Here is a 13,957-nt window from a genome sequence, read left to right on the forward strand (position 1 = left end):
TTTTTGGAATGGCGCAGGGAGGAAATTTCTCAGGGATATACATGAAGGTTCAACTGAACCCGCTGAAGTGGGATGATGAAGGCGAAGAATAAAGACCTGTAGAGGCCCTTATGATTCTTAAATATAACGGTGTTCTAACTCACGCTGGTAGAAAACAGGTGTTTACATACTCTACCATTTAATTTGTCATTGTTATATATATATATGTTTTCCAAATATGGAAGAATTGTTTAACTTATTGACGTTTAACATCACTTGCCATATAATCTAACGAATATTACAAATAACAATTTATGGAAACTATTCTCGAAATTATTGAAAAACTAATAATGTTTTATTTATTACTTTTAATATTTATAACCTATAAAATAAAATGAACAAAATTTTATATAAGATAATTATAATAGTTTTATCCTCTACTTGATGAAATGTGTTCGAATATAATTATATAATAACTATTTTAAATATTACAAAATCCAAAAATGTTTATGCTTATTATTTTAAAATTATTTATCGTTGTTTAAAGAATAAATTTATCATAATTTTAAAATAATTTATAAAATGCTTACAAAATGCAAGGCAAAGTTGCACTTTCAAGAGTTAAGTCGAGATCTGGATTAAAAATCCTAATAACTGGTAAAGAAGGGAAGCCGAAGACAAAAACATTGAATGTTGTCTACAAACAAATTTGTCAGAATATTTCGTAGTCACGGTACGTAATTTTAATCTACTTTTTTTCAAATACAAATTTTAAAATATATAAACTGTTATAATTATTTATTTTTTGTATTTGCCAGATGGGTTGTGATGAGTTAGGAGACCGATGACGGTATGTCAATTTAATATTATTTCATGTTCAATAAAATTTAGAAATTTATAAATTTATCAAATAATGTTAACCCGTCAAATTGCTTACAAAATTTATTTAATTTTTTGCATGTTTCTAATTGAATTTGCTTTCTTTATCGAGAAATGTACTTCATAATTTATATTATTTATGGATAATATTTTGATTTTTATTATATTTTCTTTTAATATGTCTACATAAATGTTTGTTTATTATTTATAGAAAAATAATATTATTCACCTAAAATAAAGAATTACGAAATATATACAATGCAATTCTAATTAATGATAATATAAAATCTGTTACTTCTAAAACTATACATTATTTATTCCATTTTTTGAATGAAAGTATTTTCGTAAACACACAAAATATTTTATGACATTGCAATTATACATACACACAATATCTGCTTCTTCATACTGACGTTACTGTGTTCCCTCTCGTGAGGTACGGACCGAGAGAAAACACATGGTGCGGACCAATCATGTTCTTATGCCCGCACAGGGTGCGGGCCGGTCACCTAGTAAGATGTAAATCTATAAAATAATTCAAATTCAAATACCGTGTGAATAGTTGGGATATAATTTCATTTTGTTCATATTCTATTTATTTTGTTGTATTAACTTAGTTTAAGCTTTAAGTGTAACTAGATTTTAATCCGTACACCCGTGCGGATAACATTTTATTTATAAATATAAAATTTTATATTATTTTGTATATAATTTATGATAATATATTGCTATCATTTTAAAAATAACTAAATAGATGATATGCAGTTCTAAATATTAAAATTTAACATATGTTAACAATTTTATTTTTTGTAAAAATTATTACATAATTTATGAATATCTTATATATTAAAACAGAAGTCATGACTTCTTTTCATGTGTGATTTTTTTAGTTTGGACCATTCCTAGAAAATATCATATTTAACATAAATTCATTATTATATCTCTTAATATATTTATCTTTTTATTTGAAATACAAATGAATATATTTAAAATGTTCTAACAAAATCTTTTTAAATCTTCTTAGAATCTTTTTAAATTTACTTTCAAAAATTAGTTAGTTTTAATTTAAATTATCATAAAATATAATTAGAAATTAAAATTGAATATAGTTTTGGTTTATAAACGAAATTTAAATAAAATGAAATTAATTAATTTCACAAATACATTTACTAATAATTTTTAAAGATTTTGTTAGAAATAAATATTTATTTTTATTTTTATTTTTTCAAATTTGTTTTCTAATAAAATAAAAATCATGATTTTTTGATTAGTGATATTTTTATTGGACCATCATTTAAATTTTATATTAAATGTATATCACTAATGCTAATATAGATAATATTTTTAACTACTTTAATCATAATATCTTTTAATTTTAAAAAACAAATTCTAACAAATCTCTCGAAAAAGATTATAATAAGATCTTAATTGTCATAAATTGAATATAAATATTTTCAACTAATTTCGTAATTAGTAATGAAATGTTACTAAAAGAATAAAATTATATCCTATTTTATCAATTTTATAATAATATCTATCATTTTAAAATAAAAATGTTATGTTGAACAAAATATGTTAAAATTATTTTAAATTGATAAGTTAACATATTTTATTTTCATAAATATAAAATATTTATGCTAAAAATATAATATGTTGGTAGAACGGGCTAATATTAGTAAACTATATAATACATGTATAAAAATTTAACTTATCTTAAACTTTTTAATATACAGTAATTTATTATATAAAATTAATAAACATTAAAAAATTACTACATACCCGTGCGGATAACATTTCATTTATAAATATATAATTTTATATTATTTTGTGTAAAATAATTTCTGACAATATATTGTTGTCATTTTAAAAATAACTTAATAGATGATATATAGTTCTAAATATTAAAATTTAACATATGTTAACAATTTTATTTTTTGTAAAAATTATTACTTAATTTATGATATTAATCATTTTAAAAGGTGAATGATATTTTAGTCACTTTAAACGATGAATAAAATTTTATTTATTTATCTTAATGAAAGTATTTTTTAAAATATATTGGTTTACGAATTCAACATAATTTTAATATGTTTGCACAATAAACATAATTTTAATATGTAATTCATTAATTAATTCTATTTTAATATAATGTAGAATATACTTATAAAATTTATAAAATTAGCATATAATTTCATTATTTTGTTTATAATAAAAAATTAATTAAAGTTAATTTATAATAATATTATACTACTAATTGCGAAATTAATCAGTGTATTAATTAAAAGAAAATTTAAATTTTTAAAAAGATTTTGTTAGATTTTTTCTCAACAGATTTTGTTATTCCTAAAACTAAAATTTAAATTTATAGTTAAAATTAATTTGTTATTAATATCCTTATAATTATTTAGAAATGTTATACATTAAATAGACTAATGTAAAGAATAAAAAATTATTTGAATATGTGGACCTAGACTTCTAATATGACTATTTTGCAGTAGATAAAAATGGTACTTCTCTTGTAGTAGAGAAGATATCTCTTTTTGTTTTTTTTACTATTTAAGTAAACATTGATTGACTTAATTTTTAATGGTAACATATTTGATCCACTTTATTTATAACAACACAAATTGACATGCAGTCAAAACATTTCAACCGTACACATCGATATAAAGTAGAATAGTGGCTCACCAAACATTTCAATTGTTTATATACAAATTAATTTTTATGTGCTGCGTGAGTGAGTGAGAGAACCAAGACCAACACAAAAAAACTTTTCCCTGTAACTTATTTTGGAGGCCAACCGTGCTGTACTGTTGTTCACAGTCATAATCTCATATGCATGCGCTTGGTGGAGGTGGTGATCACACAAAATGTTTGTGTTGCTCTAACCATGCCTTTGTCTCAGGATCTAAATTTGTATGACAAACATAGTAGTGTGTATACAGTTACTAAACAGAGAAAGATTTGAGGAAAAAACATAGTATACCTCCAATATATCCCTTAAAAATCTCAGAATCAATCAGATAATATGATTATACCTATAAGATCTATGGTGGTTCCATCTTCCACAGTGACATGAGCAACAAAAGCTCCCTACAGAGCCACCACATGAAGAGGTGTTATTCCTCCATCTGATGCTCTGTTTATCACCTCATGGAGAACACTGCATACATTTGAAAGATATCTTCAGCTAATCGTGTCAACTGAAGCCATAAGCCTTAACTATTTCAAAACACTATTAAACATTCTATCAAATCCAGCAACTGAGGATTAGTTACTCTTCAACAAGCTCCAGCAATCGGGGACACTTATTATATACTCGGAAAGCAATATCCTGCCACACCGAGGATGACCATTTTGAGCCGCAAGATACAGAGCAGTACTACTATTTAAGCTAATACTAGATTCTAACCCGCCCTTAAAAGGGCGGGTATATTTTTTGTTTTGCAATTTTTTAGAAATTTAATTTGTATATTTGTGTTTTAATCATATTTATGTTTTTCTTTCCAAAATATTTTTCTTACATGATTAATATTTTTTTTAGTAATTATATTAAAATAGTTAGATCATACATATGTCAATAGGTTATGTTCATGTTTTAATAGAATAGCTGTTAAGTAACTCTTTATCAAACATATATACACTTCGTTGTTTGATACATGAAGATGTAATAGGCTAATAGCTAATGGATTATATATAGAAACAATATTGACTTGACTATCTTAAATAATAAATGTAATCCCACCCGCTCTAATATTGAACGATTATAACTGCATATTGATAACAAACAGTCACATTAGGGTAGTAGTCAATAAATATATGAAAAACGAAGTGTATATATGACAGACTGACAGTAGACATATGTTTAGTTATTAATAGGACAGTTATATTAAAGTTATATGAACAGGTGGTTATATTAGAAATTATCAATGAAAGTATGTCAGCCACTAAACACCTAATATGTCCACGATCAAACATCATATTGTAATAGGAGAAAATGGTTAATTAAGAGCAAACGGTTACTGTAAAAGTGATATATACATTTTGTTTTATCTTTAAATAAAGAAAATAAATAAGTGGACATAACCTTGCATCAATTGGTCATGTTGCTGTTTTAATAGAATAGATGGTATGTGATTATATCAACCCCAATAATCAATCAAACAAAATCACTATGTCAATCTGTGAGAATAAAAGTTTATCCAAAGCTTACATTAGCACCAAAATGAATGATAATCAACCGACCTCCCAATGACCATGTTGGCAAGCTTGCATCAAAGCCGTCTGTTTCCAGAACCGCTTGTATTCACATTACAATTTGATGATCGATAAGAAAATGTCAAGTACCAAGAGAGCTATTACCTTTCCGCGGTAGTTCCAGAGATTGATGATATCAACTCCTGATTCCACCAGCAGATATAACTATTTATGAATATAAACAACAAAAGCTTTATTAAGATCATCATTATCAATTCAGCATTACCATAAAGGTCAGAACTTGTTGGAATCTCTGAGATCTTACAAACTGGTTTACCTCGTGGCGGCCTTGGCCGGCGGCATAATAGAGAGGAGAGTTAGGGACAACGAACGTGGAGTAGGGAGCAGCTTCCAGAAATTAAAAAAGAATCTTTTGCTATTCTCGTGCTCTGAAAGGAAAAACAGTAATTCCATATCATCTGATTGGGTAATATTATGTTGCTTGAGATGTTAATTACAGTTGCAGCACTGTGATATAAACAAATTGGGAAACACCGAATAAGAAGAGTCAGATTTCAATCAAATAGAAGGCTTCTTAAACTAAATTTTACTTAGTGTTCTTCTGTCGGATGAGAAAAGGCCACAAAGTCAGGACTGACATGGAAACCTGACTTTCAAAGCGGATCGGTATATTCGGTAGCTCTCTTTCCTTCCTCCTCGGCCCATGATCTGAGAAAATAAGATAAAAGGTTTCAGATGTTCGGAAAGTCCGATATGGACAGGTTGAAACTCATTAGTTAGAGATCCTAATGCAAATTGTTTCTTTGACATAAAACATAAAATAGTTGGGACTGCAGAAGTAGTACCTAGCAATGGACAGACATTTATGCTCCCCTCCAGTTCATACTCCAACTCTTAAATGATTTGAGCAGTATTAGGGAGTGGCGACATTGGCGTGTATATATATGGTGGAAAGGAAAAGTCGAATAGTAATTCGTGGAGTTGTTGTCTTTGATTTGATGAATCATGAATGCAATAATAGATGTATTCAGTGGGAGGAGGAGAAGTTGGATAGCGATTTAAATCTGAAAAAGAAGCTGAAAGGCGACGAAAATGGAGAAAGTGGAAAAGCAAGAAGCTGTAAGCACTACGGCGACAAAAACTGAAGAAAGAAGGATGCTTAAGTTAGATGGGCCAGCTGGCTCTTTTCTATTGGTTTGAATTATTAATCCTATATGGCGTAGCTAGAATTTGAGTATATGTTTTTTTACAGCATAATCATTTACAGACTCATAATGACTCTGAAACCAAATCGGTAACTACGCATCCATGTGAACAACGAAAGACGGTTGTTTTCTAGCACTGCGTGCTAAGCTATCCGCCCGAAGGTTCTTCGTCTGTGGTACATGAACGATATCTGAATTGAGGAAACTTCATTTTAAAAGCTTAATGTCTTCCAGATAACTTTCAAGTGTTGGTCATTCTTCTGGTTCCGAAACCATCTTCACCAATTGAGAACAATCTTTTGCAAACGTCACCTGAACTTGTCTTAAATTCTTCATACATTCCATTGCCCAAATTAAAGCCTCCACCTCCGAATGAAGGGGTGAGAGACATGCCTTTACATTCCTTGTCCCTAATAAACCATCGAAACCCGGTAAAGTACTATACCAGCCTTGCCCTGAAAATAAATCCTTATCTTTCCAGGATACATCTATGAAGCACCATCGTCCTGTCGTCAGTAAAGTGGAAGTGGTCGGTACCTGATGCCCCCTCGTTGGATCCTTTACTACATGTGCCTCATTCCAGAGTGATGACTTCAATTCTGATAATTTAAGTGTTTCCCTCGGATCAATATCTAGATTGTTAAAAACGTTATTATTCCGACTTTTTCATATATACTATAATATCCATGCAAACTGGAGTATATCCAACTTTTAGTATTGTTAGATTATGCTAAAAAAAATCCAAACTCTCCAACATATATTAATATTCAGTTTTGAGATCATCCATACAATAACAAATGAAATGTTATCAACTAATCCAAATGAGATACACTATGCGAAATTACTTTTGTTCCTTAACAAGAAAAAAGGAAAGCAAGTTTTCATATAAACAAAAAATAAACCAATTTCACAGAAAATTATTGTAAGTATTCATGAGAGAGATAACGGTTTCAATTCAAAAAAAGAGAGAGAGAGAGAGAGAGAGAGAGAGAGAGAGAGAGATAACGGTAGTCAAGTCGGTAACAACTATAACTATAAATCACATCTACAAAACTAAATATCACATCTCTTCTGCTTCTTCATCTTCTTCGTCCCAAGAGAAACAAAGTCTGCTTTGCTTCTTGTTCTTCTTGCTTTTCTCTCTAGATCTCTGATATTCAATCGAGTTTCATACTTTTCTAAGAAGAAGACATGGAAGATCAGTCGATAATATCTCAAGAAGACATGGAAGATCAGTCGATAATATCTCAAGAAGACATGGGAGACGACTACTCTATATTATCTCAAGAAGAAAACCAAATCGAACCAGAAGACGAGATCATGGTCTCGTACTATCTGAAGATGATGATCAACAACCGCAAATCATGGCCTCACCACTTTCTCCGAGACGAAGAAGCAAACGTGTACAACCTGAATCCATGGAGTTCCTTCAGTGCTCCGAACTCTGATCACTACTCCATCTTCGTCAAACGCAGAACAGATTCTTGCGGTAAGACCGATGGAAGTGTCTCTGGTTGCTGGAGGATCATGGCCCGTGATAAACTGATCAAGTGCGAGGAGACCGGGAGGATTCTAGGGTTCAAGAAGATTCTCAAGTTCTGTGAAAACAACAAGAAACGATCAAAGGAACAGGAAGAAGAAGAAGAGATCATCTGGGTCATGGAAGAGTACAGGCTCGTCGATAAATGGAAGCAAGATCAAGTGATTTGCACGATTAGGGAATTGCTCCAACATGAGATTACTACCTTGCTCGCCAAGCATCTCTCGTTTCTCCCTAAATGGATCAGACCCTTTTCTCGAAAACACTTGATGCCGATGTGGGATCTCTGTGTACCGGATCCACCAAGGGATGAGATCATCTCGTACCATCTGAAGATGTGTGTGGATGTTCGAAACGACTGGCCTAGCCATTTCCTCCCAAGCGAACAAGTGTACGGTGTAGCTCCGTGGATGATCGTGGATCCTGATCAGAGCTCCGTCGACCTACAAGAGGGGCCCTACTTCTTCGTTAACCGCACAGAGAGTTCTGGTCGGACAGACGGATGCGATGGAGGTTGCTGGAGGATCATGAGACGAGACAGAGTGATCACTTCGAAGCGAAACAAGGTTCTTGGGTTCAAGAGGCTGTTCAAGTTCTGCGTCAAGGGGGAAGCAGAACCAGTTTACAAGTTTTGGGCAGATGAGAAGTATAAAGTGAACGAGCTTAAGGTGACTTGGGTAATGGATGAGTATAGGCTGGTTAAGAAGAAGGAACAAGGTAAAGTGATTTGCAGGATTCGCCTTCTCTTCCCATTACCACTTACATGTCATCTTCAACGTTTCTAGGAAGAACTTGATAGGATTCCAAGTGTGTACATCTCTTTACGCATATTCATTCAGATTCTGTTTCTATTTCATTTTCTCTCTCTCTTTAAAATCTATACAACTGGTGATGACTGGTTAGTTCTGTATAGTTCTATATTCAATCTATGGGGAAACACATACACATTGTTACCTTTTGACACAGAGCATCTCTGTTTCTGATAGTTTGATCCACAGCTTTGAAGATTTGAGTGAGTGAATATGGTTTAGCGAGCTTACTATGCATTAGTTGTCCCACATCGGAAAGCCAACTTGTCTTACTACACAAAACATGAGAGTATATATATAGGGTTCCATATATTAGTTAAATAAATGTAGTTTTAATGAAGCGTTACAAAGATCCTTTTGAAGCCGCCATTGAGGAGGAGCATGATGAATCTCCTCTAGACTCACCTGTTTGGCCTTCTCCGTCAGGTGAAGAAACTTAAGATCTCTGAGGATATATATGGAAGTTGATCTCACCAAAACCCCAGCTAATGATCGTGCGAAGAAGGTAGCCAAAATGCATGCTATTATATCGCAATTCACAGAGGATCAAATGAGTCGATATGAATGTTTTAGGAGATCTACTCTTCACAAATCAAACATGAAGAAGTTATTAGAGAGTATCACAGGGATTAAGAATATGAACAACAACGTGTTAGTGGTATAGCAAAGATGTCTGTTGGCGAACTCGTGGAAACTGCTAGACTTGTTATGGTCAAAAGGAATGAAACAGGCCTTGCCACATCCGAGAATCCTATCGTATGCTCAAGCTTCAAGGAAAACTGCCACAAAAAAAACAGTTACACGCCTTTTCCGCTAAGTCAGAGAGTGACTTTCAGAAAGACGATCATATTATATCATAAAGGTAAACCCGTAATATACGTGTGTTGTTTTGCTTTCTATTATACTTCACAAAAGAGTTCGTACTTCGTATAATATCATATACAAAAGACATACAAACACACACTATAGGTAAAGAGCCGTCTCTTGCTTTTAAAAGTCATCTCTGCTTTCTTTCTTACTCATACCAAGCTTTGAAAGTCATTTATAATATGAAAAAAACAGTATTATAAATCCAATATAACTATAATTTGTTTATTGGACAAACTAAAATTAGTAGTGTATCACTATAAAGCTTAAACAATACAAAATAGTTATAGTTAAGTAATAAATTAGAAAATAATAATATTTGGCATAATTAGGAAAATAAACTAAAAAAATATGTGTGTTTTACAAGTAAAAATATTTTTCTCTAAAATTTAGTTGTGGTATCTTTGTAGAACTTTTTCTATTATTAATATAAACAAAAAAAAAATAGTACTTTGATTTTGAAGCTAGGAAAAAATGAAAGTATTATACAATGAGTCACATTTTGAGTTTTATTATATCACTCTATGACACTTATTATTCCACACACATTTTTGATGTATTCTTTCTATGGTGACTACAAGTTACAATCTAACTAATATTTAATTTTTACAAAAACTAAGTCATTTTCCGCGCTACGCGCGGTTAGTTACTTTAACAATATTGCAACTAGTTTTGTTATATGAATATAATATATTGCAGAATTATCATATTGAAAAAATGCTCTATTTTTTGTTAATTGAATGTTGTATATAGTTTTAAACAATTTTGTAATAAAATCCTTTTGATTAATTTGCCAAATTACCAAAACTGAGTTTAAAATACAAAAACAGTTCGGATGGTGCCGAAATTTTGTTCGCAGTTGTGATTCCTCTATTGTTATCTCTGAGCTGTAGACAAAAGATGTAGCTCTAACTCATGTACTGATACTCTTATTTTTTTTAAGTTGTTGATTTTTCTTATTTTTTCAAAGTAAAATGTGTAGTCTATGGTTAAAAAAAAAAATATTTTTCTTGTAAATAAAAGTTATTAAATAATATATATATAAGTTAAATTTGTATTTGTTTTACCTTTATCAACTTTATTAAAAAAAGAAATATTTTTCTTGTAAATAAAAGTTATTAAATAATATATATAAGTTAAATTATTGTATTTAAGAAGTCATACAATTAATATTAACAAAATAAACCATTGATTATGTAAAATAAATATCAATATATACAAAAACAAAAATAAACATCTGTGCCAATCAAAATGTAGTTTATAGTAAAACTTGCGAATCTTTTTGTTGTATAATATGCATTAATCTTATATTGAATTAATTTGTAGAAGTTGAGCTTTATTTAATTCACATATCTGTTGGGCCTGGTCCTCGGTTTAACATTGTTTTGGTTTTGCTTTCGTCATTCAATCAAGACCTCACTGAATTCTTTGATAGTTCTTTCTTTACTGAAATAATCCACAGCCATATAAAACAGTTGATCAAAAATTATGACCCGGCCATTAACCTGCAAATTCGACCAAACTCTGTTATTCACCAATTTTAATTTTGCGTATTAAAGACCTGAGACGAGACCTAAGACACCATTGATAACATCTTTTGGAATGACGAATCTTCCAAATTACTAAACTTCTTAAGCTATTGAATATAAGCACCCATAGTACACTTGAATGGTCCTTGAAGAGAAGACCAATAAGTGCAGAGTGGGATATCCCTAAAACCTCACCTACCTCTGAAGACAACTTCAAGCTACAAACACCCCCAATCACCGTATGCTTTCAGAAGTAACAGCTAAGCAAAACAGCAAGTTTCACCGCATCTACAACGTAACCAAACATTTAAGAATAGAGTCGACATGGAAACATTCGAATGGTCTTAAAAGAGATAGGAAACAGAGGTCATCAATTATTTAATCGAGGCTTTATAACGCCTCAGACACACAAACCAACCATGATAAGTTTTAAAGATAGCGGAACTAAAAACGCAGACATTGTTGTTTCATGATACGACAGAGGACAAAGACTTAAAAGCCACCACGGAGACGCAACACCAAGTGAAGGGTAGACTCCTTCTGAATGTTGTAGTCGGCAAGGGTGCGACCATCCTCAAGCTGCTTGCCAGCGAAGATGAGACGCTGCTGGTCTGGAGGGATCCCTTCCTTGTCTTGGATTTTGGCCTTGACGTTATCAATGGTGTCCGAGCTCTCCACCTCAAGTGTGATGGTCTTTCCGGTAAGAGTCTTCACAAAGATCTGCATGCCACCACGCAGACGTAACACCAAATGAAGAGTCGACTCCTTCTGAATGTTGTAGTCAGCCAAGGTACGACCATCCTCGAGCTGCTTGCCGGCAAAGATCAACCTCTGCTGGTCTGGAGGAATGCCTTCCTTGTCCTGGATCTTAGCCTTAACGTTGTCAATGGTGTCGGAACTCTCCACCTCTAGAGTAATGGTCTTACCGGTAAGAGTCTTGACAAAGATCTGCATACCTCCACGCAGACGCAAGACCAAGTGGAGAGTAGACTCCTTCTGGATATTGTAATCAGCGAGGGTTCTGCCGTCCTCGAGCTGCTTACCAGCAAAGATCAAACGCTGCTGGTCGGGAGGAATACCCTCCTTGTCTTGGATCTTAGCTTTAACGTTGTCGATGGTGTCGGAGCTCTCCACCTCGAGCGTGATCGTCTTTCCGGTGAGAGTCTTAACAAAGATCTGCATACCTCCACGGAGCCTGAGGACGAGATGAAGGGTCGACTCCTTCTGGATGTTGTAGTCAGCGAGAGTACGTCCATCCTCGAGTTGCTTCCCGGCGAAGATAAGCCTTTGCTGATCCGGTGGGATTCCCTCCTTGTCCTGAATCTTGGCCTTGACGTTGTCGATGGTGTCGGAGCTTTCCACCTCAAGGGTGATGGTCTTTCCTGTGAGAGTCTTAACGAAGATCTGCATCTGTTATTCACAATAGCCAAAGATCAATACTCTTTAACTCATATCAATTGCGAAAACAACAAAGAGATCGCAAAGAAGGAATCAATCACATAACTGAAAGAATCGAACACAACCAACCCTAATAATCAAAATCACGACGAGATCTATCGGCTAATCTCAACAAATTGAATTCTATAACCGAATCAAATCCAAATAACAGATGAGCAATTGCGATCGAACGAAACAGCTAATCGGAAGAAGAAGAAACACGAATCTAACCTTTGATTCGTAATTCGAGAGAGAGAGAGCTATAGAATTGAGAATGATTGGTTTATAGATTTGGGAAGGAGAAGAGGTGTTTAGGGTTTGATTTATACAAAGAGGATGAGGAAGACTCGGTCACGAGAAAGCTATGGCTGTGAAGCAATAGCGAATAAGAGTTTGGCACGTATTAAAATGACGCGTATTGAGCGTTAGCTACACGCAACCTTTTAATGGAAAGATAATCTTTTCTTTTCTTTGCCTTGATTTTAGGTTTAGGAAAAGTATATTTGAGTTGATAACCCACGCACGACTCGTTTGTTGGCTGCTTACTATTTTAACGCCGTTTCTTTACTAACTCCACAACAACCACAGTTTTTAACGGGCCGTAACAGAAGCCGACGTTGTCATTTAACGGATCGTTAAGATCGATGCTATTATTATCTTTCTTTTATTTTAAATCAACGGTGGAGCTAAAAATGCCAATAATTGAACCGTGCCAATTATCTTTCTTTTCTTTATTTTTCCTTTTTAATGCAAGTGGAGTTTTTAATTAATTTAAAAATAATGGAATCTTCCTGAAAATAACATAATGTTTATGATTTTTTAGTGGTTTTGGATATTTCCATGATTGTGGTATCAAGTTGGCAAATGGGGTTTTTAGTTTTGAGTTTCAAATTAAGAACTTTTCCTGAAAATAATTTTGTTTTTTAGTGGTTAAGGATATTTGCTTGATTTTGGTATCAAATTGGCAAATGGGTCTAAATATTTAAGTTAATTTACACATCAACGGACCTTGTTTGGGCCTGTCTCGTATTTAAGATATCGGGTTTATTCAGTCAATGAAAGCCTTGTCGAATGATTTTATTTGTTGATAGTACTTCTGACAGGAGGGGGCTTTATGTTGTTTTTCCAAACAGAAGTACGAAAGATGCGTCTGAAAGAGGAAGCTAGATTGGACAAGACGTATTGGTTCTTGAGATTGTTAGTGGCAAGAAGTGTAGGCTACACTGTGTAGCAGTTTCTATTAAATAGATAGCTCAGTTTGTAATCTGGTTACACATGTGTCCTAAGTTCTTGTCTACAACAGCTTATGTGAATTTGGCAGATTATTACTGTGAGGAGTCATTAGATTCAATTTCCAGATGATCACCTATAGCTCCGTTACATTTCATGTGCCTACATCACCTGGATTGTTCTTCATGAACATACCTGAATCAGAACACATTAGTCCATGGATTGTTATTCAAAACAGCGACTGTTCTACAGATAATCTTTTGA

The 13,957-nt window shown here is 32.6% G+C and overlaps 2 protein-coding genes and 1 pseudogene across 3 annotated transcripts; 2 read left to right on the forward strand and 1 right to left on the reverse strand.

Moving 5' to 3' along the window:
- Positions 1-7,472: 7,472 nt before the first annotated feature.
- LOC103839754 lies at positions 7,473-8,606 on the forward strand. Its single transcript, XM_009116243.3, has one exon. The coding sequence runs from the start codon at positions 7,473-7,475 to the stop codon at positions 8,604-8,606; it is 1,134 nt and encodes a 377-aa protein (XP_009114491.2).
- Positions 8,607-8,965: 359 nt separating this feature from the next.
- Positions 8,966-11,732, forward strand: LOC117128333 (annotated as a pseudogene). Its single transcript, XR_004451625.1, has one exon. The product of XR_004451625.1 is annotated as a transcription initiation factor TFIID subunit 11-like (transcript).
- LOC103839755 (polyubiquitin) lies at positions 11,351-12,909 on the reverse strand. The gene is made up of 2 exons (XM_018654778.2): positions 12,695-12,909; positions 11,351-12,436 (listed from the first exon to the last, which is right to left on the reverse strand). The coding sequence occupies exon 2, from the start codon at positions 12,434-12,436 to the stop codon at positions 11,519-11,521; it is 918 nt and encodes a 305-aa protein (XP_018510294.1). The 5' UTR covers positions 12,695-12,909; the 3' UTR covers positions 11,351-11,518.
- Between the last annotated feature and the right edge of the window lie 1,048 nt (positions 12,910-13,957).

The sequence above is a fragment of the Brassica rapa genome, chromosome A09 (genome assembly GCF_000309985.2).
Source record: "Brassica rapa cultivar Chiifu-401-42 chromosome A09, CAAS_Brap_v3.01, whole genome shotgun sequence".
Classification (NCBI taxonomy): Eukaryota; Viridiplantae; Streptophyta; class Magnoliopsida; order Brassicales; family Brassicaceae; genus Brassica; species Brassica rapa.

What these genes read in the sequence shown, in the direction of transcription:
- LOC103839754 (XM_009116243.3), top strand. Translation starts at nt 7,473, where the DNA reads ATGGAAGATCAGTCGATAATATCTCAAGAAGACATGGAAGATCAGTCG.
- LOC103839755 (XM_018654778.2), bottom strand. Translation starts at nt 12,436, where the DNA reads ATGCAGATCTTCGTTAAGACTCTCACAGGAAAGACCATCACCCTTGAG.